The sequence below is a fragment of the Nansenia antarctica genome (assembly GCF_963989245.1).
Source record: "Nansenia antarctica genome assembly, chromosome: 14".
Taxonomy (NCBI): domain Eukaryota; kingdom Metazoa; phylum Chordata; class Actinopteri; order Argentiniformes; family Microstomatidae; genus Nansenia; species Nansenia antarctica.
This window is the reverse complement of record NC_137684.1, coordinates 10,042,987-10,068,970: the sequence shown is the minus strand read 5'-3', so window position 1 is coordinate 10,068,970 and position 25,984 is coordinate 10,042,987. Positions and strand designations below refer to the sequence as shown.

At 48.8% G+C, this 25,984-nt stretch overlaps 1 protein-coding gene across 1 annotated transcript in view; it reads right to left on the bottom strand.

The window, feature by feature from the left end:
- Positions 1–15,008, bottom strand: part of LOC308169821 (L-fucose kinase-like) — a gene marked incomplete at both ends in the record, with an annotated part of 40,769 nt that extends 25,761 nt beyond the window's left edge. Inside the window, 8 exons of the mRNA XM_080544563.1 lie at positions 3,964–4,130; positions 4,693–4,909; positions 6,028–6,383; positions 6,865–6,938; positions 7,484–7,657; positions 8,031–8,132; positions 9,670–9,778; positions 14,836–15,008. Of these exons, the coding sequence (XP_080400689.1) occupies positions 3,964–4,130; positions 4,693–4,909; positions 6,028–6,383; positions 6,865–6,938; positions 7,484–7,657; positions 8,031–8,132; positions 9,670–9,778; positions 14,836–15,008 (1,372 nt within the window). The remainder of the gene's footprint in view (positions 1–3,963; positions 4,131–4,692; positions 4,910–6,027; positions 6,384–6,864; positions 6,939–7,483; positions 7,658–8,030; positions 8,133–9,669; positions 9,779–14,835) is intronic.
- Positions 15,009–25,984: the final 10,976 nt, after the last annotated feature.

The window sequence follows — 25,984 nt, the reverse complement described above, 5'->3', positions numbered from 1 at the left end:
GGGTGAAGTCGAAACGACTAAAAAAAAGAGCCCAGCGGGCTTGTCGAGAGTTGAGCCTCTTGGCGGACCCAAGGTAAGTGAGGTTCCTATGGTCAGACCACACCAGGAACGGTAGTTTGGCTCCCTCCAGCCAGTGTCTCCACTCCCTCAGGGCCTCGTGAACCGCCAGCAGCTCCTTGTTGCCCACGTCGTAATTTTGGGCCGCGGGTTCGTAGCGCCGAGAGAAGTAGGCGCAAGGGTGTATCTTCTGGTCCTCCCCCGACCGTTGAGAGAGGACCCCCCCGATCCCCGTGTCCGAAGCATCTACCTCTACAATGAACTGTCTCTCGGGGTCGGGGTGGATCAGCACTGGCGCGGAGGAGAACAGGTGTTTTAGTGTGCTGAAAGCGGTCTCAGCAGCGGCGGTCCAGCAGAACGGCCGTGAGGTGGAGGTAAGCGCAGTGAGCGGCGCTGCGACCTGGCTGAACCCTTTAATGAACCGCCTCACAAATCCCGCGAACCCCAGGAAGCGTCTAAGTTGTGTCCGGTCCGTGGGCTGAGGCCACTCCACGACGGCCTTGACCTTGGCAGGGTCCGCCCGCATCTGTCCGTCCTCCACCACATTACCCAGGTAGGTGACCGAGCTGGTGTGGAAAACGCACTTCTCCCCCTTCACGAATAAGCGGTTCTCCAGGAGCCTCTGCAGGACTAGCCGGACGTGTTGGTGGTGCTCCTCCACGGACCGAGAAAAAATAAGAATGTCGTCAAGGTACACCACAACAAAAATGTTTAACATGTCCCGAAGGACATCGTTGACCAGGGCCTGGAAAATAGCAGGGGCATTAGATAGACCAAAAGGCATGACGCGGTATTCAAAATGGCCGAGGTGGGTGTTAAACCCGGTCTTCCACTCGTCCCCCTCCCTGATGCGGACTAGATGGTAGGCGTTACGTAGGTCCAGCTTGGTGAATACCTTGGCATGGGTGAGGGGTTCGAAGGTGGAGCTAATGAGGGGAAGGGGATAACGGTTCTTTACAGAAATGTCATTCAGAGCCCGAAAATCAATGCAAGGTCTGAGCCCACCGTCCTTCTTGGATACGAAGAAGAATCCAGCCGCGAGGGGAGAGGAGGAGGGCTGGATGATACCAGAGTTGATGGACTCCGTAATGTAGTTACGCATCGCCTCCTTTTCAGGGAGTGAGAGGCTGTAAAGTCTACCTTTAGGAAGGGTGGCACCAGGCAGGAGGTCTATAGGACAGTCATACGGGCGATGGGGTGGAAGGGAGAGTGCCTCGTCCTTGCTGAACACCTGGGCTAGGTCGTGGTAGATGTGAGGAACCCCGGTGAGGTCAGGCGGAGTGATCTTAGACTTGGGGTCGCTAGAGGGAGACAGGGCGGAGCGAAGGCAGGAGGCGTAACACGTACCTCTCCAGCCTAGGATCTGGCCCGAAGCCCAGGAGATGTGAGGTTCATGTCTCTCGAGCCAGGGTCTACCCAGCACCAGGGGAGACGTGGGGATCTGAAGGACAAAGAACCGGATCTCCTCTGTATGATTCCCGGAGATCGTAAGAGATATAAGCCCAGTGGTGTGGGTGATAGTTCCTAGGGAACGGCCATCAATGGCCCTAGGCATGATGGGGCGGTCTAGAAGGACTAGGGGAATGCCCGCCTGGTGGACTAAGTTTTCATCGATTAGACAACCATCAGCCCCGGAGTCGATGAGGGCGCTGACAGACAGGGTGTCCTTCCCCCAGGTGAGAGTGGCAGGGAATAGGCGACTGGGGGTGACCTGGGGCTGAGAGAGAGAGGTGTTGCTCACCAGTATGCCCCCTACTGGCGAGCTGGGTCTTTTGGCCGGACAGGACACGCCCGGATGATGTGCCCCTCCTTGCCGCAGTACAGGCACTGCTTGTTGAGAAGCCTCCGTTCTCGCTCCTCTCGCGAGAGCCGAGAGCGTCCGATCTCCATGGGCTCCCCAGCCCCGGAAGTAGCCACGAGAGGAGGAGGCAGCAGGGGCAGAGAAGGGGGCGGGGTCGTTCCGGCGTGATAGGTAGTGGGGCGCGTGACAGCTCGCTGGACGCGGTCGGTGCGTCGTACCTGGAGGCGTGCATCCATCCTAAGGGCCAGGGTAATCAGCTCATTAAGGGTGCCGGGATCGTCGCGCACCAACAGGTCCTTGATGGAATCATGTAACCCCTTGTGGAAAAGGCTGAGGAGGGCTCCGTCATTCCAGCCTGTCTCCGTGGCTAGAGTACGGAACTCGACCATGTACTCGGCTACAGAGCGGGAACCCTGGGAGATGGCTAACAAGCGGCCGGTTACATCCTGCCCGTCCTGGGGGTGGTCGAACACGAACCGGAACTCCGCTTTAAACAGGGGGTAATCCGTGGAGTATCTTGAACTGCTCCCGACAGCGGCTATGGCCCATTTGAGCGCTTTGTCAGCGAGTAGAGACATGATAAACGCTACCTTGGCCCCGTCGGAGGAGTACTTGGAAGGCTGGTGCGTAAATACTAATTCGCACTGGGTCAGAAAACCCCGACAACAATCAAAGTCACCATGGAATGGAGCGGGGCTGACTAACCTGGGTTCCCAGTGAGCGACAGGAGGATAGAGCGAAACGGGGTTCACAGGATCGACCGGGGGATTAGTCATCTGCCCAGATATGGAACTCGTGTCAGGGGGTGGTCTGCTGCCAGCGGCGATGAGGTCCAGAGAACGCTGGATGGAGGCGAGAGACCCGGACAGGGCGTCCATCTTCGTCTCGAGACTATTTACAACCCCGACGGTGGCACGGGTGGTATTCTCCAGTACGGCTATCTGGCCTTGGACCGTGGGGAAGGCCTTCTGGAGCTCGGCCTGCAGACTGGTAAGTTGCATAGCATGGCTATTTACCTCTCTGCGTAAATCTACGACTAATGGGAGAACCCCAATACCCGGGGAACCACCCTTGTTCTCTGGAGTTCCACCTTGGCTCATAATGGCTTGGATATACTGGTATGCACACCTTGAAACTGGAAAGCCAAATGTGGTGGAACCCCAGAGAAACAGAGACAGAGGCCAGGAGAATATATAATGATTTATTATGGAAAATATAAACAAAGAAATAGGCCCTACACTAACTAGTGGAAAAACAAACAAAAGGTGTGATGCAGGCGATAGTTATGGGGTGTGTAATTATACTATGTGTGTGTGCGTGTATGAGGTCAGGGGTGTTGTATTATGTGCTGCGATACTACCCTAGTGAGCAAAGTCCGAGATCCTTATCGGGTCAGGGAGAGTGATCCATGAGAGTGTAGTCCAGAGGGGAGTCCAGGGGTCGAGCCAGGGAGAGAAATCCAAATGAGAGAAGTCAGGGGGGTCCATACAGAAAGTTATATCCAAGCGTTGGATCTCCGTCTGTAGCAGGGTTAAGTAGGCGGCTGTCCCGGTGGTGATTGGGACAGCTGGGCTGAAACGTAATAGCCCACACCTGCTGCAAACAGAGCCAGAGATCCGGCCCACTCAATCCGGCCGGGAGGGGGCGCCAGAACGAGGCTCACGGGGGCGTGTTAGATTAGGAGGCACAACAGTGAGCTTGAAGTAGTGGGTTTTGAGGGCCTAATATCTCCAGGCTTACTGCTGTGACTGGTGGTGTGTTAACACTAGAACAGCCGTGCCTTTTTTACCTACTAAAAGAGCCGCCTCTTTACAATGCTCAAGCTGCTACTTACACACAACGACCACTAGTTGGCCATCTGTTTAATTAGCCTGCTTCCTACACAGAAAAACGGCAAAATAGCTTTATACTATTGATGTGATTTTGAAAATGTAAGGATACTGGGTGGTAGAACACACATATCTAGGAAAAGTCATGAAAGGAGGGTCCTGAAATTTGATAGAGTGCAAAGATATAAAAAATTTCTTTAGTCACAGAGGTCAAATGACCCCTCATGGCTGTTTTAGTGTTCATAAGAACTGGTGAACCAGGCCTCTGCGACTCACCTGATAGGTCCAACCTGGCAGGACACTCCACTTCCTGCCACGCCCCTATGGGCATCACCTCGCCACGACCGATGGAGATGTACGCCTGTGCTGACATCACAGCTTGGCGTAGCAGCACCTGCCCAGCCCCCTCGTAGTGTCGCGCCGCACGCACTAGCAAGTCTGTCCTGTAGAGGGCAGCAACACATCCACGCAGTAGGTCACACTAACACTACTAATACTGCATGTATTATTGACTCGTGTAAATGACAAAATAATGATCTGTTTCCATTGTCGCAAACTCAAAGGCTGCATCACGATAATCTTGACCGGCTTCATTTCTAATACAGCCACTTTTGACTTTTGGATTTTTGTTGCAAGTAATTTACATCTAATTTAGGCTTAAGGTACAGTATGTAACATTTCGAGCTTTCTAAAAGCTTCCTAATGGTTGTAACGACTCTACGTTTAATAATTAGCAATCAGGGAAAGAAAGAAATATTTCATGAACGAATCCTGTTTTGGTCCGGAAAAAGCACATTCAGTGTTCAGGTAGTCAGGTAGTGTGCTGGTCGTCATAGTAACCAGGTAGTGTGCTGGTAGTCATAGTAACCAGGTAGTGTGCTGGTGGTCATTGTAACCAGGTAGTGTGCTGGTGGTCATAGTAACCAGGTAGTGTGCTGGTAGTCATAGTAACCAGGTAGTGTGCTGGTAGTCATAGTAACCAGGTAGTGTGCTGGGTGGTCGTACCTGCTGAGCCAGTTGAGTCTCTGGGCGGCCAGGGTCTGCACCCCGCCAGGCAGGTCCCCCCGCTCCAGCAGAGAGAAGGCGTGGCTCCAGGCAGGGTTGGCGGCCGGCCCACTCCTCAGACCCCCCCTGCCCTCCCCGGCCAGACAGCCCAGCACGTCAGCTATACAGGCCAGGCAGCGGGCCGCCACGCCCAGGTTCTCTTTGCTCCCTGCCGCGACTGGAGGTCCCAGAGAGAGAGAGAGAGAGAGGGTGGAGTGTTAAAAGGTGCGATCTCAAATTCATAGACAGAGCTTTGTGTTACTTTGAGATATCTATGTATCCCACTCTGAGCTCTCTCAGAATGAACCGATAGAGAGCAAAACGCAAAATTCTACGCTAAATACTGGTGGGAAGCCTGCATGACCCCATCGCCAGGAAGTCCTCGTTTTTAAACCAAAAATGTCTTAGAACCCTAGCCTCATGCCTAGTTCAGTGCCATTTTAATTATGCAATCAGCTCATGGTACTGGAACCTCAACAAACCTCTGAAAACTAAACTTCAAACAGCACAGAAGAAATTAATTAGAGTGGTGTTGGGCTTCCGTTACAAAGCGCACGTTGGAAAGGCCCAATTCATGGAGCTTCAATGGCTGCCAGTTGAAGCCAGAGCCAGTCAGATGCGTCTTGTGACAGTCCACAGGGTCCTGAACAACAGAGCTCCGGCTTACTTTAATAATCTCTTTGAGAGAATAGCACACTCATACAACACTAGAGGAAGCTGCCATAATCTAGTCCCCTGTAGACACAGTAAAAAAAACAGGAGAAGTTTTGTTCACATATACAGGCGCAGTGGAATGGAACAAGTTGCCTTTAAGCATCAAAGAAACTGACAGTACCGCAGCTTTCAAGGCTAAGATCAGAATACAGCTGTTTAGCAACATCCCACTGTAAACCAAATAGAGAGTTATAGGACAGGAGAAGGACTTGTATGTTCCAGGCTAAATTATATACGTCTTGGAAGTTTTTATGGACTTGTTGGTTGCTATTGATGCGCTTTGTCTTCCCACATCAAGGACCTGTTTGTCTGTCTGTTCTGTTGTACTGTATGACTGTATGGGAGTGTTGTACTGTATGGGAGTGTTGTACTGTATGGGAGTGGCTGTTGGTATGGCCCCTTCCCCTCGTGGCCCTTTTTAACACCAGGGACAGCGACGGAAACAAGTCACAGACTTTATCGCTCCATCCCTGACAATTACAAGCATCATTGTCTCCATCTATGTATATGTATTATTGTCAATAATTCAAATAAAAATAAAAAAAATCGATAAAAAAACCAATTTGGAAACGAGCCACTCACTGGAGTCTAGTGTGCTCAGCAGCGCCTCCTGCTGGCCTCCCAGCACAGCAGCTCTGAAGCAGGGCAGGAGGCTGTGGTCACTGTGGCCCTTCAGTGTGTCCGTCACTCTCCTCCTCCCTGCCAGGAAGAACAGCTCCTCCCTCCAGCCCAGCTCCGCCTCCTGGTCAGCCAGGGACAGCACCTCCCTGAGAGACAGCCTCCAGGCCCCCTGCCACTGCTTCAGCGACCCAGGCCCGCCCAGCAGCCAGCCGACGCCCTCCTCCAGCCCTACAGCGCCCTCTCTGGGCTGGAAGACCGGGAACAGGCGAGCCTCCAGGAGGGAGCGGGGTCCGCTGGACCCCCACAGCTCCTCAGACCTGCAGGGGAGGAGGGGGGAGGTGTGATGTTCTGCTCATCCACCTGAGTACAACAGCTAGTCACATACTGTATCATGTTTTCAGTTTGAATAACATGCAATAATACATAGTTTATGCATGCAATAGTGGAAATAGCTAATTGTTTTCATATCGACAATGCGTGTACAGCCCACACAGATCTTGTAGAGGGATGTTAAGTAGTTATACTGAGAGTGGTGCTGCTGCTCCCATTCATGTCCCCTGGCATGGCTACATGGCTACATGGTAGCTCCCCGCCAGACAAAGAAAGCTCAAGAATGGAAATATTACTGAAAAAAGTGTCTAGATGAGCTGGGTTTCAGGTTTAAGGCAAGGTCAAGGGTCATGTTAAGGTTAATGTTAAGACAGGGGGTGGGGTTAGTCTCTATTCATCTCTATGGTGGTTAGTCTCTATGGTGGTTAGTTTCTAAGATGGTTAGTCTCGCCACGCTATCAGTCCTACTGTATCTCAGTGCGGTCGTAGAGGTCTCTCCAACTGTGGTTGAGGAAGGTAGCAGTTCCATCGTCAGAGGCGACCTAGAGGAGAGGGAGGCGTGGGTGAGAGGCAGGGGCGGAGAGACGGGGGGTGTCTCAACTGTCTCTGCTCTACTCCTCAGATCCTTCTTAGCTGCACTAAGGAGCACCATAGGAGATATTTTCTGCCTGCCCTAATAAGACTGTACAACTCCTCCTCTGGCTGGCTCGATGGGGGTGATCAGAGTCAGGCTGGGGGATGTTAAATACATTACATTTTTACATTTTTGGCATTTAGCAGACGCCTTATTCCAAAGCGACTTACAATCAATACATTTGACTAAGCAAACCACCAAAATCATCAATCCACCAGTCGTAGCAGGAAGAGTAATCCAGCTCAGGCCCGGGGCCATTGATAGAAGGAAAAACCTTCTTCTAAACCTAACTTTTTTTTTTCATACTGGACTGTTCTTACTGTGTAATGTTTCAGTGGTTTGACTTGAAAACATGCTTCACTGTCCCGTTACTGACGCAGGGCACTGTAATGACATCATGAGCTACCGAGTGACGACATGAACAAAGGAGAGCAAGAAAAAGCGTTTTGTTACCTCAAGATCATCAGAAGCCCCCAGTGCTGTATAAACAGTGAGCTTCAGATTTCCAAGTTGTACACGGTGTCCCTGGATGATGATGTCATTAGTTAAAGCCAGCTTCCGGAGGTGCGATGAGGAGGTCACCTCCAGGCCTGACAATAAACAACCTGACTGGAGCTCTAGTGGACCCTGGGGGCAAAGTTCAAAGGTTAATCAGTGACTTGAATCATTTTCGAGTAGTCAGTAATATCAGCTGATGTCCTAAAAAAAAAAGAATAGTTAAGTAATTACTTTTTGCATACAAGCCTCAGATATCCTAATGACAAGCTACTACATTTTTTCTACATTGAGATGATGTGAATGTTTGAAAAGGGGGTGAAGAATTTGTATAGGCGTTGTTAAGAGAAAATATAATAAATAAACCTCTCTTTCTTTCATGTACCCCATCGGGTACAGATCAGACCCTCAATAAAGGAAGGATGCAAGTTTGAACTATTCATATAGTGAATATGTGAATATGTCAGAATATGTAAACAGGCTCTGAGACTGAACGCCTCCTGACCTGCAGATGGCAGTGTTGGATGACTGCTCCTGTCGACAGGCTGACGTCCCCCTCCAGCACGCTGTTGATCACCCTGCCTCCATCGTCCACACAGCGGGGGTTCTAGAGGGATGGACAGACATCAAGACATCAGTCACCCGGAGTTTAGGATAAAATTCGCTTTGCTCTGCGTCGTTTGGAGCTGTGAGAACGCGCATTCGAAGTCGCTCCCGGAGCAAACAACCAACGCATGCTCCGCTTGAAAAGGGTGGTTTCGCTCCGGTTAGAAACGACGCATCGAGGCTGTCCATAGGAAAACAACAGCGCATGCGCGTTGATCTGGATAAGAGCGGGACGAACGGGCAATTTTAAATGTTTCTGATCAATCAACTAGCATGTCTGTTGCTTCGATAACGTATGTTACTTCGTTTACGTAAAGGGCTGTGAGAACGCAAATCAGAGAAATAATTTATGCAACAATGTTACAATCTCATCCACTTGCTCCAGGTCACGATTCGGACTTTCATGTGAGAACATGACCTTAGATTCATAGATAGAGCTCCAGTATGGATTCAAAGGTTCGCTTTAAACATATTTTGGAGCTATAATATGACACATGTATACAAATAATGTCGTAAAACAACCTTGCTATCCTGCAAGAATCAATGGGAATACTGTACATTATCATTAATTGAATTGACAATAGCAGTAACTAGTGCAGATTGTACCTTTAACAGTAACTTACAACTTGTTAAACTACATACAGTTTGATGGCACAGTAAACAAGATATGACATAGAAATAGGTTCAGGGTCAGCAGGAATAGGTTTCTATCTCTTGACATTGTCATCAAGTCATTGCCTATAAACAGACTGCACTTACATAGCGCCTTTATCCAAAGCGCTTTACAACGGCCTCTCATTCACCCATTCACACACACATTCACACACCAATGGCGGCAAGCTGCCATGCAAGGCCCCGGCCGGCCCGCTCACCGGGAGCAATTTGGGGTTCAGTGTCTTGCCCAAGGACACTTCGACATGTGGCCAGCCGGGGCTCGAACCGCCGATCTGCCGACCTCGCGATCATTAGACAGCGGCTCTACCTCCTGCACCACAGCCCCCCTTCCTGCGCCACAGCCGCCGCCTATGAGTTTTGTGAATGCAAGGACTGAATTGAAGCATACAGATATTCAGAGGAGGTGTGAAGAACGCTTTTCAATTGAGGCTGGTGAACTGTCCTCCAGTTAAATACTCATCTAATACGCATCTATCAGCTCTGTGTCCCTGGCAATGAGACTCATACCCTGAAGGCCTTAGAATGTGGTTCTGATTCCTGTCTGAATCTTCACTGTAACTGTCAATACAAATGAAAAATATGAGTGGGACTGCCCCACTCAGAAAAAATAACAAACAAACAAAAAGAATGTGGTTCTGGCATCACAAGATGTTTTCTCCGACACCTGGTCTTAAAACCACTTGACACACTCATGGGAATAAGGCTAGACAACTAGGTATAACCCTTCCTCATGTCAACTAGCTTCAGTAGTAAATAACTGTCTGTGCCACAGCTGTGTAAAGTTTGTAGTCATGACTGTTTGTGACATGTGATGTCTTCTGAGTGTCCTGAAGGCGTTATGAAGGAGGAGGGGGTTCCAGTACCTGTATGTGTGAGAGGGTGTCTTTCTCTGTCCCCTCGCTAGTCAGACGGGAAATATGCTCTCTCCCAGACATAGTCAGGTAGTCAAAGCAACCACCTGGAACATAAAGTCTCGCGAGATTTAAATAAGCCTAGATTTTCCTTTAGCGACGTTGACGGAATACCCCCCTGTGTCCTCCTCACCTGTATTGATTTGACTGTTGTTGTTGTTGTTGTTTTTTTACTTTAGACCACATGCATCCTCTTTTAGTAAATGTATGTCTGTAAGTGGGCTGCCAAGAGTTAGTATCTAGGCCCGCTATACTACATTGCATTGGCTTTTCAGTTCAGACACAACCCATGAAAACTCCATTCAATTCTACCAGAAGGCAAGGTGTAGTAATAAGCATTTCCCCATTACACGTCAAACTCTTTCAGATATATGAGGAAGTGTCTAGGGGAAATGTCTGGTGTTGGGAATTTGTCTGGTCTGGTGAATTTCTCGAAACATTCTAATCTTGCAAAACAAATAGCTTAGGTTGTTGTGTATGAGGTTCCAGACAGTCAGTCACCAACTCTGTGGTTGATATTGCAGATGGGGGACTCGAGCTGTCCAGGAGGGAGTGACTCCCAGTCGTCGATGACGGTGGAACTGAGCAAGGAGACTCTGGACACCATGCTAGACGGGCTGGGCCGGATCCGGGACCAGCTGTCTGTGGTGGTTTGAAAATGAGGACATTCACCTTTGGCTCTAGGGTGCATCTAAACACTCTAGAGTGGCCTATCGCCCTCCACTTCAACTGCATTGAACTCAAACCGTAGGGAAAGTAAAACCAGTATGGTGGATGCCTATAGAGAGATCAGCCGTCGGCTTTTCGCCAGTCTGGTTTTCACATCAAAAAAGAGGAATCGCCTCTACTATTTGGCTTATGCACACTTTGTTCAGTAGTAGGCGAAATATTTGGAAATGGTGGAACAGACTCCCAGTCACCATACACACACAGTGTTTTTTTATTTTTATTTGATGAGAACAGAGTTTAACATTAGCCGATTTGCATTCACCATTTTATATTTTTCTTTCCCCACCCCCACAATGACAACAGAGAAGAAAGGAAAGATACTACATTCCCCTATTGGCCTGTCATCTTTTGAATCAGCAGACAGTGGCAACAATGTATTTTTATTCACTGTTTATTGTGTAAATAAATGAAGAGATTAACTCTGAAATTAGTCTGTGTAACCTCCCCAATCACACTGGTGGCACAGTAAAGCTGAATTCATTATATTAAAAAAACTGTTCTGGCTCACACTTGTGTAACAGTTAATCATTGTCTGCCTGTAGGTTGTGGCCCATGAGGGTCTATTTGAATATATGTAAAACAACAACACTGGTGCATTACCTGAACCATGGCGTTGGTTCTGTGAGAGCAGTACTGAGGTGCCTGTGTGATGCTTTCCACCACAGCACTCACTCACACTCACACTCACACCTTCCCTAAGCAAAACAAACACACATGGTGTGATGTTGCACCTGCAACTCTGAGCCAGACTGTGTGACTAGTCAACATGCAATAGTGTAACAGCTGATCCTCGTCCAACCAAGGCTGAATTCAAACCCATGTAACAACTTAAATGTAACATACAAGCTTGCACACTAACCATTAAAGGTGAAGTGTTAGATAAGTAAGATAATAAGATACGTTTTATCTCACACTGGCCACACATACTGAACATAACACATGCTATGTTTTCTAATAGCAGCAAATGTGTGCATATCCTAAACAAACAAAGTGTAACATAGGTAAGCATCACAACACCAGGTTTTATAAAGGCTTTGTTTGGGCGCTCTTCAGTTCATGTTATTGATCATTCCTTACTTGCTACTGATGTACCATGGCAAGTTAGCACAACTGTAACAATCATATTGTACCTTTAAAGCAGCTATGCACAGCACTCCATGTCTCTGACCCATTTGTTGCGCTCAAGGAGAGGTATTACTTTTTCACAACATGATTACAAACTATAGTAGCTATAGTATAGTAATACGTCCTTATTTAGAGTCATATTAATCATGATCAAGGAGTAAATGACACAGTAGATGCTTTAAACCACAGCACTGGTTGATCTTTGTCCATATTTTCAGATCTCGGGAAGACAACGTCATCTTAGCAAACATACTTGATACATGAACACTAAACATAAGTTATGCTTTACTTTCAATCACATACTAAATGGCTCCGATGAGACATTTCATGTCCCATTTAAGTCTTAATAGGTGTTTGACACTGTTGAATGACAAAAGTTAGGTAACAATCTCTTAAAGCTAATAGTCAACTTCCAGACCACTTGTTAAGCGGACTACCAGTAGATGCGCAACAGATATTACGAGGCCTGGATAATGATTTGACGTGTCAGTAACCACATCAATATGATCCGTGACCAGTATATTCAAGACTGAGTGGTTGTGTAACAGCATTTACGAATGGTGGTAACTTTGTTAAGTACTGTAACTTTGAGTCAGAGGGTTACTACTTAATAAGGTCCTCTGAGCTAACACTGCTTTCACATTTCATCTTTATAATTACTACTGAACACTCCAATAACAGTTAGTCTCACACAGGGCTGGACTGGGACAAAAATTAGGCCCTGGCATTTTTGGCCCAGACAGGCCCACCCCAATCGGTCGGACCACACCAGCACAAAAATACTTGCCTTATATACTGTGCTGTACAGTCATATGACAAACTGTAGTATTCCCCCAAACCACTACAAAGACGACTACATACAGTAAGCAATGGTACCAGTGCAAGTAGACCAGTGTACTCAGTGATCAGATTCCAGAGCGAATTTACGAACGCAGCCTTGTTGTTCTAGATTTCTTTTTCCATTATCAACCTATCATTGCGCTTTAGAGTAAAACAAAGCACGCAACTGTCGCGTCTATCTTTTCATGGCAACTCTACATTGTGATTTACAAGGGATATTAACTAATATTAAGTAATATTATTACTTGGTTACATTTTGCAATTGATCCGCGGTACACATGCGTGCCGAACCGTGGGGGGCGATCCGTTACACCCCTAACAGCTACCTACGTATATTTTCCTTACCGGGTCAACGGTTACAGGCTGACTCGGCCCCGCTTCTTCTGTATCCTCTCTATCCTCTGTATCTGTACCCTGCTCCCGCTCCTCCCTGCTAGCCTCCTCTTCAACCCTAACCCTAAACCTCTGTATCTGTACCCTGCTCCCGCTCCTCCCTGCCAGCCTCCTCTTCAACCTGTTGCTGTTGCTGCTGTGGTAAACTTGAGGGTGCAGCAAACATGTCCCTAATGTTTACACATTTGGCAGCATCTTCCTCGAGTTTCTTTTTGTTTTTCTCCCTAAGTTTTTCCCAGCCTCCCTTCCGTTTTAGTGTGCTTTTGCGCTCCATCTCTCTCAGTATCTATCTAGTAACTATCCAGGCTAACTAAATTTATTTTGCCGGCCCAAAACTACTGCGAAACTGAGACGGAGGTCTGGTGCTGCGTGCGTGACCCCTGACCCCCCCCCCCTTCTCTCTGTTGATTGGGCCAGCCCAGTGTCTGTATAGAAAATGTACCAATGGGCCGCTGTCCCTGATTTATGGGCCGTCCAATGGTAGCGTTCGATTTATGGGCTCTTAAATGAGCCGTTGTCATGTGTTATTCTCAAAACGTCTGATACTCCAAGCTAACTATTAAACACAAGTAGCAAGCTAGCCACTCTTCTAAAACACCACTCTGAGATGTATTTCATTTTTTTGTGATCAAATGTTTCTTTATTTTCTTTTAAAACAAACATAATGACAAAACAAGACAACAAGGCCACATCCTGCAATCAACGCCCCCAACAGCCCATACAACCACACCACAGCACACAAATTACAATATAGCTATCTAGGTATTAGGGACATACACTACAAGTCGGGACCCAAAACGTAAAAGAAAGTAAAACAAATAACCCCCACCCACCCACCCCAGGGACCAGAGGACAAGTCAGTTACAATTGTGATAACCTACACTCAACTCAAAAGATTTTTAAGATCGACAGCTGTGGATATCCACAAATTAATATTTGCCTCTTTAGCACCATGCATACAGGCTGTAGAGAGTTCCAAATAAACAACATCCAAAAAACGTAAAACCCATTGTTTAAATGAAAGTGAATGTGGAGGCTTCCAACGTGTGGCAACCATTTTCTTTGCTGCCGTCAGACCAGCAAACAGAATGCGTTTTTTAGTTTGAGGGAGGGGTAACAGGGAAAGATCATTGAGGATCAATACAGAAGGCGAAGGGGGTATAGTCACAGAGAGCAGAGCAGAAAGTTTAGAAGCAACCATTACCCAAAACTCTGTAACCTCTGGACACTCCCAAATCATATGAATAAATGTGCCCACAACCCCCAGAGGACACAGAGTACAATTGGGGTCATTTATGATTTTCATAATACACATCTTCCGAGGAGTCATATAAGTCCTATGAATAAAATTATAATGAATTTGTTGGTGATCAGGATTCCTTGATGTTTGTAGGATATCTGACCACACTTTATCCCAGTCAAATTCTAGGTCTAAGTCCGGAATGTCCACCTTCCATACCGATCCAACTGCCAATGGGAGGTATGTTTTCTGCAGGAAGTACCCATATAATGTGGAAACTAAGCCCCTCGTACTACCCACCCTGTCCAGAACAACAAGCACCGGGTGCCTATGAAGTGGCTCCTTCCATGGGACCCCATAGGTTTTCATGGCAGCCCTTAGTTGTAAATAAAAGAAAAAGGAGGAGCGTGGTAAATTAAACTGAATTCGTAACTCTTCAAAAGAGTGAAGACCTTTATCCCCAATAACATCGCCCAATGAATGAATACCCCCGTCAGCCCATTGTTGGAATCTAATCGGACGCCCCCCAATTAAGAGTGCATTGTAGTTGTTGGTTTGAGGGATATGAAGAAGGACTAGGAGCACATGGTTAATGTGTAAACAAGAGCTGTGTTTATTGCACACTCTGCATTCACTTCCTCATTCACACTTCCTGGTCGCCTTAAATACACCTCATCACCCTGCTAAGGCACCTGGGTAATGTAGTGAATTCGCCCTGATCACTCAGTGGGTGTCTAGTCACCACACAGGTCCCCCCCAGAATTCACAAACACTGACTTCCCATAACGTGCCGGAGCTCGGAGGACTCGTCCAAAGCGATTACGGGACTCCGGAACTTGGGCTGGACGGAAATCTCTTGGCTGCTGACAGCCTGGCCCGGAACCACTGGGAGGTTTTTTTGTTGTGCTTGTAGGAGGGCGGCCACGACGTGGTGGACGGGCCACCTCCACAGCCCGTTCTCCATCTAGATGAGCTGTCTTCAGGCGGTCCACTGAGATATGCTCCATACTTCCCCCTATGTCAATGATAAAGGTCTTGTCGCCTGTCTCCACAACTCTGTAGGGGCCATCGTAAGGCGGCTGTAGAGGGTTCCTATGTGCGTCGTGGCGGATGAACACATTGATTGAGAGATTGAGATTGAGATAACGTTTATTGCCACTATGCATTACACATATAGGAATTTGCTTCGTCACCACAGCAAGTGCGTTTATACTTTTTTCACATATCAAAAAACAGGACAACACAACAACAACACAGGACAGACAACAGTGCATTGGATAGTGCGGTATAAAGTAAAGTGCAGTGCAGAGTTTTTTTCAGTGAGTCCAGTTCAGTCCTGGGCAGACTTGGGGGCGGGGGGGGGGGGGAAGCCAGAGTCATTTAACAGCCTGGCGGCTGAGGGGTAGAAGCTGAGCCTGTGGCGGGCCTTAAGTGCCTTAGGCAGCCGCAACCTTCTTCCAGAGGGAAGCAGGGTGAGGAGGCCGTGGCCGGGGTGGAAGGGGTCAGCCATGATCTTCCTTGCCCTCCTCAGAGCCCTGGTGTCATGCAGGGAGTTGAGGGAGGGCAAGGGACAGCCGATCACCCTCTCTGCTGAACGTCGCACCCGCTGCAACTTGGCCTTGTCCTTGGTCGTTGCAGCAGGGAACCAGGTGATGATGGAGTGGGTGAGGATGGATTCTATGATGGCCGTGTAGAACTGGACCATCATGGACCTCGGCAGCCTGAGTTTCCTCAGCTGCCGGAGGAAGAACATCCTCTTCTGGGCCTTCTTAGTGAGGACCTCGGTGTTCTGCTCCCACTTTAGGTCCCGGGAGATGGTCATGCCTAGAAAGCGGCATGACTCCACGGAGGCCACCGGGGTACCTCCCAGCGTGATGGGAGGGGGCAGGGCTGCTTTCCTTCGGAAGTCCACCACCATCTCCACTGTTTTTAGAGCATTTAGCTCCAGATTGTTTAAACTGCACCATCTCTGCAGCCCCTCGATCTCACCCCTGTAGGCAGATTCGTCCCCCCCGGAGATGAGGCCCACCAGGGTGGTGTCGTCTGCAAACTTCAGGAGCTTGACCGAGGGGTGGCGGGAGACACAGCTGTTGGTGTAGAGGGAGAATAGTGCTGGAGACAGGACGCAGCCCTGCGGGGAGCCCGTGCTGGTGGTCCTGGAGCTGGAAATGCTCTTCCCCAGCTTCACCCGCTGAGACCTGTCAGTCAGGAAGTCCGTGATCCACCTGCAGGTGGAGACCGGCACCTGCAGCAGGGATAGCTGGTGCTCCAGGATGTGTGGGAGGATCGTGTTGAAGGCCGAGCTGAAGTCCACGAACAGGATCCTGGCGTAGTTGCCTGCAGTGTCTAGGTGTTCTAGTACGTAGTGCAGAGCCATGTTCACGGCGTCCTCCGTGGATCTATTGGCTCTGTACGCGAACTGCAGGGGGTCCAGCACAGGATCCGTGATGAGCTTCAGGTAGGCCAGGACAAGGCGCTCCAGGACCTTCATGACGACGGAGGTCAGAGCGACGGGTCTGTAGTCGTTGAGGCCTGTGACCGTGGCCTTCTTGGGGACGGGGATGATGGTTGATGCCTTGAAGCACGCTGGGACGTGACACAGCTCCAGCGAGGCGTTGAAGATGTTGGTGAACACCGGGGCCAGCTGGTCGGCGCAGTGCTTCAAGACAGAGGGAGAGACGGAATCCGGACCAGCTGCCTTCCGGGGATTCTGCCTCTTAAACAGTCTGTTTACCTCTCGCACTGTGACAGAGAGAGGGGGTGGGGAAAGGGGGGTGGGGGTGGGCGGGGCGGGTGGGGAGGGGGGAGGGAGGGGGGGGGGAGGGGGGAGGGTGGGGGTAGCAGGAGGGACATTGGCCCCCCTGGGGGACGGGGGTGGTGGTTGTAGCCGGGGGGTGTGGAGGGAGAGGGCGGGGGTGGGCGGGAACCTCTCTTTCTCAAACCTACAATAGAACTCGTTCAGCTCGTTAGCGAGGGGGAGGTTGTCGGACATCAGCGGGGACCTGGGTTTGTAGTTGGTGATGGTCTTTAGGCCTTTCCAGACGGAGGCGGAATCCCCCTCAGAGAGCTGTTTCTGCAGCTTCTCCGAAAAGCGATGCTTCGCCTCCTTCACCGCTTTGGCGAACCTGTACTTGGCCTGCTTGACCCGGTCCACGTCCCCACTGCGCCTAGCCACCTCCTTCTCTGACCTCAGACGCCTGAGTTGGGATGAAAACCAGGGCTTGTCGTTGTTGAAGGACTTCCTGGAGCGGAGGGGGACACACACCTCCTCGCCAAGGCTGATAAATGATGTAACAGTGTCTGTGTATACATCCAGATTGTTACCAGCCTCTGGCCCCGCCCACTCCACCAAGTCCTGGTCACAGCCTGCACTCTCCAACCAGGCGCAGAGTCGCTCACATGCCTCACTGGACCACACCCTGAATCGCCGTACAACAGGTTTAGACAGTTTTAACCTCTGCCTGTAGCGAGGGATCAGGTGTATGAGGATGTGGTCACTGTAGCCCAGTGCAGCACGGGGGACAGAATGGTAGGCTTGACGAGCTGTGCAGTAGCAATGGTCCAGAGTGTTCACCCCCCTGGTGGGACACGTGACTTGCTGCCTGTATTTGGGGAGCACCCGGCTAAGATTAGCCTGGTTAAAATCCCCCAAAACAACAACAAAACTGTCCGGGTAATTACGTTCCACACTCATCAATTGCTCTGCCAGTGTGTCTACTGCTGCGGTGACGTCCGCATCAGGTGGAATGTAGACACACGCGAGAATGAATGAGCTGAACTCACGGGGGGAATAAAAAGGACGGCAGTGGATGAATAGTGATTCTATAGCCGTGGAACAGTGTTTGTGGAGCACTGTCACCTCGGAACTCCAGCGCACGTTAACAAAGAACATTAACCCCCCACCCCTAGACTTGCTCACCGCCTCGAAGTCTCTGTCAGCCCGGAACGCGGAGAATCCCTCTAGCTCCACCGCCTCGTCGGGGACAGATGGAGATAGGTGCGTCTCCGTGAACGCGAAGACAGCCGAGGAGTGGAAGTCGCTGTTCCTTGCAACGAGACACCGGAGTTCATCCATTTTATTGTAGAGGGAGTTCACGTTGCTCAGGAATATGCCCGGGAGTGGTGGTCGCGTTCCTCTCCGCCGAAGGCGAATCAAACAGCCAGCTCTCCGACCTCGCTGCCTTCTGATCCACCTCACAGCTCTGGCGAAAAACGCGGTCCCCCTCACAAGCATATCCAGAATGTCCGTGGAACGGGTGAGTAGTTTGGGGAAGATGTCCGGTGGGGTTAAACCCCTCATGTGCTGTAGAACGTCGCTTGTGTACGACGTTAGGCAGGACACAGAGACACAGAACATACAGAACACAACAAGCTGTAGCAACATAGCAGCCATGGTCGGCGCCATCTTAGATTACGTCAGCACATATCTTGCTGATTGGAGATCCAGAGGGACATGGATACGTGGCAGGCTGTGATTTGAAGTAGGGGTCGGCATAAAGGCACTTGCCTTGTCCCATAAATTACGAAGTTGTTCTGGTGCAGACCAGGGAACGTTAACAGAGGGGAAAAAATCACCCGGTACTCTAAGGGCCTGGCCATAAACAAGCTCTGCCGAAGAAGAGAGGAGGTCCTCCTTAGGTACAGTACGAAGTCCCAGCATCACCCAGGGTAGCCTGTCGATCCAGCTATTGCCCTGGAGGTCCACTTTCAGGGCTGCTTTCATGGAACGGTGAAATCGCTCACACAGGCCATTGGCCTGGGGATGATATGCTGCAGTCCGATGGAGTGAAATACCCAACTGTTGGGTGATAGAGGTCCACAATTGTGAGGTGAATTGTGGTCCCCGGTCTGAGGAGAGGTCAGAGGGAACCCCGAACCGGGCGATCCAAGTACCAATGAATCCGCGGGCCACCTCAGCTGTCGTTGTTCCCGACAGTGGAACCACCTCTGGCCACCGTGTCGTTCTGTCCACCATTGTCAAGAGATGGGTGAACCCTCCAGAAGGAGGAAGAGGTCCAACTAAATCCACGTTGATGTGGTCAAAGCGCCTTTCTGGGACTGTGAACTGCTCCAATGGTGCCTTCACATGTCGATGGACTTTTGTGAGCTGGCATGCGATGCATGTTTTGACCCAGTCGCGAATGTCCTTCTTCATGCCATGCCAGACAAATTTTTCTGTCACCAGACGCTGTGATGGCTTCCGGCCTGGGTGTGACAAGCCATGTATGACATCGAAAACCTTCCGTCTCCACATCTTGGGTGCCAGAGGACGGGGCTGGCCAGTAGAGACATCGCATAGCAGTGTCGTACCCTTATCGTCAAAAGGGACATCCACCAACCGAAGCCCTGTAGTCGCCGTCCGAAAGGCCTGAATGTCAGGGTCTGCATCTTGGTCCACAGCCATGCGGGCATAATCGATGCCGAGGTGGACGGTGCTTGTGAAGGTGCGAGAAAGGCAGTCAGCCACGACGTTCTGCTTTCCTGCTACATGTTGTATGTCTGTAGTAAATTCAGAAACGTAGGAGAGATGACGCTGTTGCCTGGCTGACCATGGCTCCGACAGTTTAGACATGACAAAAGTTAAAGGCTTGTGGTCTACAAAAGCAGTGAATGGTCGAGCCTCTAGGAGGAAACGGAAATGTCTGACTGCCAGGTAAAGGGCTAGTAGCTCACGGTCGAACGTGCTGTATTTCTGCTCACTAGCACGGAGCTGCCGGCTAAAAAAAGCGAGAGGCTGCCAAACCCCGTCAATCTGCTGCTCTAAAACAGCACCAACTGCGCGGTCTGAGGCATCAGATGTCAAGGCAATGGGGGCATCTGGCACTGGATGTGCTAGCATGGTTGCATTTGCAAGAGCTTCCTTGGTGGCAGAGAATGATCCTGACATTTCACTGGACCAGTCAACAATGTGCTTGGGAGGCTTGCCCTTGAGGGCCCCATACAGGGGTCGCATGAGGCAGGCTGCTTGTGGAATAAAGCGATGATAAAAATTCACCATACCCAGGAACTCCTGTAGGGCCTTCACTGTTGTGGGGCGTGGGAACTGCAGCACCGCCTTCACCTTTAAGGGCAGTGGGGTTGCACCGGCAGAAGTGATGTGATGGCCGAGAAAATCAATGGAGGGCACCCCAAACTGGCATTTTGCTGGATTGACAATCAAGCCGTGCTGCTGCAATTGAGCAAAAAGGAGGCGGAGGTGTGACATGTGTTCTGCCTTGGATGTACTGGCCACCAGGATATCATCAAGGTAAACAAAAAGAAAAGGCAGATCACGCAACACTGAGTCCATCAACCGCTGAAAGGTTTGGGCGGCATTCTTCAGGCCGAAAGGCATTCGTAAATATTCAAAGAGGCCAAACGGTGTGATGACTGCCGTTTTGGTGATGTCTTGAGGATGGACTGGCACTTGGTGATATCCTCGAATGAGATCCACCTTTGAAAAAATAACTGCTCCTGCCAGGTGGGCTGAGAAATCCTGAATGTAGGGAACTGGATACCGGTCAGGCGTAGTGGCATCATTAAGCCGCCGGTAATCACCACACGGGCGCCAGCCTCCATTGGCCTTGGGAACCAGGTGCAAAGGCGAGGCCCAGGGACTGTCAGACCTACGAATGATGCCCAGTCTCTCCATGGAGCTGAACTCCTCCTTTGCTATCGCCAACTTTTGTGGGTCCAGCCGGCGGGCTCGAGCATGCACAGGCGGACCACTGGTAGGTATGAAGTGTGTCACATTGTGTTTTATGGAGCCAGCCAAAAACGTTGGCGTTGTGATGTCTGAAAACTCCAGCAGGAGTTGGGCGACATCATCAGCCGGTGAAAGGAGAGCGGCCAGTCTTGTCGATGTAGCGGTGGTGTGCTCACAAGCCAGTGAGCAGAAGGTCTCAGCGTTGACAAGCTGACGGTTACCCACATCCACCAGCAGCCCATTAGCACAAAGAAAATCAGCACCCAGGAGCGGGGTGGACACCTTCGCCAACACAAAGTCCCAAGAGAAACGTTGTCCAGCAAAGCACAGTGTTAAGGGGCGTGTGCCAAACGTGGGGATGGGGGTGCCATTAGCTGCTTCAAGGTTGGGGCCCAGTTTGGCTGCTCGGATATCCAAGGCTGACGCCGGCAGAATGCTGACCTGAGCTCCAGTGTCACAAAGAAATCTGCGGCCAGATATAGAGTCAGTAATGAACAGCAATCCGCTGGAAGGGCCGACACTCAGGGCTGCTAACGAGTGGCGGCCAACGCGTTTCCCGACCAGCTACAAGGTGGCAGGCACTTCTTTGCTTTGTTGCCGAACTTGCCGTGATAGAAGCAGAGACTTGACTTCTCACGGCGGGCCACAGCGCTGGCGGAGACAGAGTGTGTGTGCGGTTGATGCATGCATTCCTCCCAGGCAGTGCTGGTGTTGGTAAGGGGCGTGACTGAAACAGTCTTTCTCCCAGCTGAAAAAAAAACATCAGCTTCTTTAGCCAATTCACGAAGGTTTGCCTTTACAGAACTGGCTAAAGGCAAACGAATCTGGTCTGGGAGTTGCTGCAAAAAAAGCTCTTTAAAAAGGAAACATGGTTGATGATTGCCAAGCAGAGCCAGCATATGGTCCATTAACTCAGAGGGCTTTGAGTCTCCAAGCCCAGGGAGAGATAGGAGCTGCCGGGCTCTTTCTGGTTCTGACAATCCAAAAATTCCTTTCAGGTGCCCTTTAAGAGTGGTATATTTGTCCCTGGCTGGTGGGTTTTCTATCAGGTTTATCACCCGTGCGGCAGTTGAACCCTTCAGAGATGCCACCACATAGTAATACTTTGTGTCTTCTGCAGTTATATCCCTGATGGCAAACTGAGCTTCAGCTTGCACAAACCAAGCACTAACATTTTGCTCCCAAAACTCAGGCAATTTGAGAGCAACTGCATTAGCCATGTTCAAAAAAGTTTCAGAAAAACGTCCAAAAAACTCACTTGTCAGGGTCACCAATGTAGTTGTTGGTTTGAGGGATATGAAGAAGGACTAGGAGCACATGGTTAATGTGTAAACAAGAGCTGTGTTTATTGCACACTCTGCATTCACTTCCTCATTCACACTTCCTGGTCGCCTTAAATACACCTCATCACCCTGCTAAGGCACCTGGGTAATGTAGTGAATTCGCCCTGATCACTCAGTGGGTGTCTAGTCACCACAGCATCATTATTAAATATTGGTGAGCAGGGGTTCCATCCAGAGGGCAGTTTGCATGTTTTCGTCATTGCTCGCCAGACACTGATTAATTGAGAAATGATTGGGCCAAACCGTCGCCTACACTGAGCAGGTGGAGTGTTGGAAAACAGCACCTCCTTCAGAGTGAGAGGGAATGTCAATCCCTCTTCCAAAGCACGCCAAGAAACCTCAGCCATGGGATTAAACCAAGTTACCAGAGGACGCAGTGTGAAAGCCCAATAGTAAAGTTTAAAATTAGGTAGAGAAAGGCCTCCATCCTGTCTCTCACGCTGTAATGTGGTCAATTTAATTCGGGGTCGTTTACCTCTCCAGATGAATTTAGTAACTGCAGATTGCAATTTGTTCCAATAAAGAGCGGGGGGAGGAAGAGGAAGCATAGAACTTACAAAATTAATTCGGGGGAGCACATTCATTTTAACTATGGAAACCCTAGCCCTCAGGGAATTCGGCAGTGCAACCCATCTGTCCAAATCCTGTGTTATATTGGAAAGGAAATTCTTGAAATTGGTATTAGCTGTAGTCAGCAGTGAGGGATAAATGTCAATGCCTAAATATTTAAATTTGGTAACTATCGGAATCTGGGAGGGCACAACTGCACTCCTCATGGCCTCATTTAGCGGCAAGAGAGCAGACTTGGTCCAATTTATTCTGTATCCAGAGATGGCGCTAAAAGCATCAAAGATGGACAGAATATGGGGAATGGATTGAGGAGCATCATCTACATACAGAAGTACATCGTCTGCATATAGGGATATGTGATGCTGAGTGCCACCGATAGAAATTGGTGTGACTGTGGTCGACTGGCGGACCCTCTGAGCCAGGGGCTCAAGGGAAAGCGCAAATAGTAATGGGCTGAGCGGACATCCCTGTCTGGAGCCTTTAGCAATCGCAAACGTTGACGAAAAAGTCCTCCCAGTCATTACCATTGCAGAAGGATTAGAATAAATCGTCTTGATCATATTTAAAAACATCGTACCGAAACCCAATTTTTCAAGTACCGTCCATAAATAGGACCACTCTAAACGGTCGAATGCTTTCATAGCGTCCAGCGACAGCACCGCAGTAGGAGAATTAAATGAGGTAGCACCATCTATGATGTGTAAGAGTCTCCTCATATTGTCTGGAGCCAATCTGGTCCTGATGAAGCCTGTCTGGTCGCAGTGAACCAATTTGAGCATGTAAGTCTGTAACCGGCGTGCAAGAACCTTGGCATACATTTTAATTTCGGAGTTTAAAAGGGAGAGCGGCCTATAGCTCCCACAGTCCAAGGGGTCTTTGTTTTTTTTCAGCAGCAGGGAGATCAACGCTATATTAACATCTCTAGCAAAGGAGCCCTTCTCAATAGAGAACAAAATCATTTCATGCAAAAGCGGGCCTAAAATGTCCCAGAAGAGAAGGTAAAACTCAGGTGGTATGCCGTCAATGCCAGGAGACTTGCCCCTCTGCATATCTTGAGCTGCCCCTCTGAGTTCTTCCAGGGAGATAGGCCGGTCGAGAGATGCAGATTCATCTGCTGCGAGACTAGGCAATTGCAGGTCATTCAGAAATGAATCACAAGCAATTTTATCATGAACAATCTCACAGCTGTAGAGGTCAGCATAAAACGACCTAAAGGATGAATTAACATGCAATGGATCCGTGCAAATAACACCATTACTTGTCTTAACAGCAGAAATATCCGCAAACCGCTCATTAACCCTAAGCTTCAAGGCCAATAAATGGCTGGGTCTTGCACTGTTAAAATAGTAATTTTGTCTGACCCGGTGAATAAGGAATTCTGATCGTTGTTTGAGTAAAGAGTTTATTTCTTTTTTAACCAAATTGCGCTGTAATGCGGTGCTGTCGCTGTACTTAAGCTGAAGTGAATTATCCAGGCGAGCATATTCAGATTCAAGTTGATTTAATTTCTCTGCTCTGGCCTTATTGCGGGTTGAGGAAAACAGGATTGTGTTGGACCTTATGAAACCTTTGACGGCATTCCAAAGCACTCTCGGGTCATCAACTGAACCCTTATTTATGTTTACAAAGTCTTCCAGTTGTGGTTTAAATTGCAAAACAAACGATTCACTACGTAAAAGGGTATTATTGAAACGCCATCTAGGGGCCCTATTAGTCCCAACTCTAAGTGAAGCTGAGCAGACCACTGCTTTGTGATCAGAAGGAGCAAATGGTACATGGACCACGTCAGCTATTTCAGAAAAAAGATTTTTGGAGGCAAAAATAAAATCAATTCTTGAAAATGATTTGTGTCTCGCTGAATAACATGAAAAGTCCTTAACCGAGGGATTAATCAAGCGCCATAAGTCAACAACGCACAAAGCATTGGCCCACGCACGGAGAGCAAGTGAGGCTTGTTTCTGGTCGCTGGCTTCGGACGCCGTGGTTCTGTCAATTTTATAATCCCATACCGCATTAAAGTCCGCTCCCACAATACATTTGAAATCTGGAAATTCCAACATTTTATTGGTCAGCAAATCATAAAAATGTTTATCATAATTGTTAGGTGCATAGGCAGAGGTCAGCACAATGTTTTCCCCCTCTAGTTGAATTTTAGCCAAGGCTATTCTACCCTCCGGATCGGCCCAATCTCCCAGGATGTCATATTTCAAAGTACGGCGACAGACGATCGCAACGCCCTTAGATCTAGTGTCTGAGATGTATTTCATGTAAACAAGCTAACTATTATATTATTTGTTTATAGAACTATATTGTATTTCATGTAAACAAACGCGCAGCTTCTGGGCGGGAAAGCACTGGTTTGTTATCAGCCCCACTAGAGAGCCATACAGACAGATCCACGGTTCATCTCTTCAGATAAAACCTCAGCACATATTGGTCTAACTTAGAGCATTCATGGACATTTCAGGTGAATGAACCAGCTGCATTACAGAGACGGTCATGTTTCTTACCTGCGCTACTGCGATATTGGAGAACGGTGCAGATGCAGCCGCAGGCGGACGTGCTCAACTTCGCCCCGACCAGGAAGCAGTCACTAGAAGACTTCAACGAACTTCCGGTTTTTCTGAGATTTCAAAATAAAAGCTAAAAAATATAAAATGTCTATTAAAACGCGGATAGAGATACTATTGGACCGTTTTCCACTGATATTGATGCAGTAATCACAATATATTAATTGCAAACAATTGTTTTTAAATTAAATGTTTCATCAAATTAACAAGACTGGATATTATTCTTATCTGCCATGTATACATTGGATATACAGACAAAACACTATTGAGTGTGTCTCAATGACAGTGGACGTGGGAAATACTCAGCACAGTCCCTAGCAACGCACTGAATTTGAGCAAAAAGAGATGTCTTATAGATGTGTCTAAACCCCACCCATAGGGTCATTATGCAGTAGAGCTAAGAAAGATGGAACAAGTCGGCAACCAAACAAATGTTCTGACTTTTATTATTTTAAATACATGTGTGTAAATGACCCTATTACATCACCTGAAAGGAACACACACACACACACACACACACACACCCCGTATCAAATATGTTTGATAAGTAGAGTTATCCAAGTAAAGGTATATTTATCATGGTATCATGTTGTAGCCTCATACAATTAATTTATGCTCTCTAAACTCCTACAAACATGCTCTCTAAACTCATATAAACATGCTCTCTAAACTACAAACATGCTCTCTAGAGCACATCAATACTACCATCTGTTGCTACCAAGAGCCCCAGAGAGACCCTGAGCTCCAGGAGGTTTATGACCCACTTAGGTGA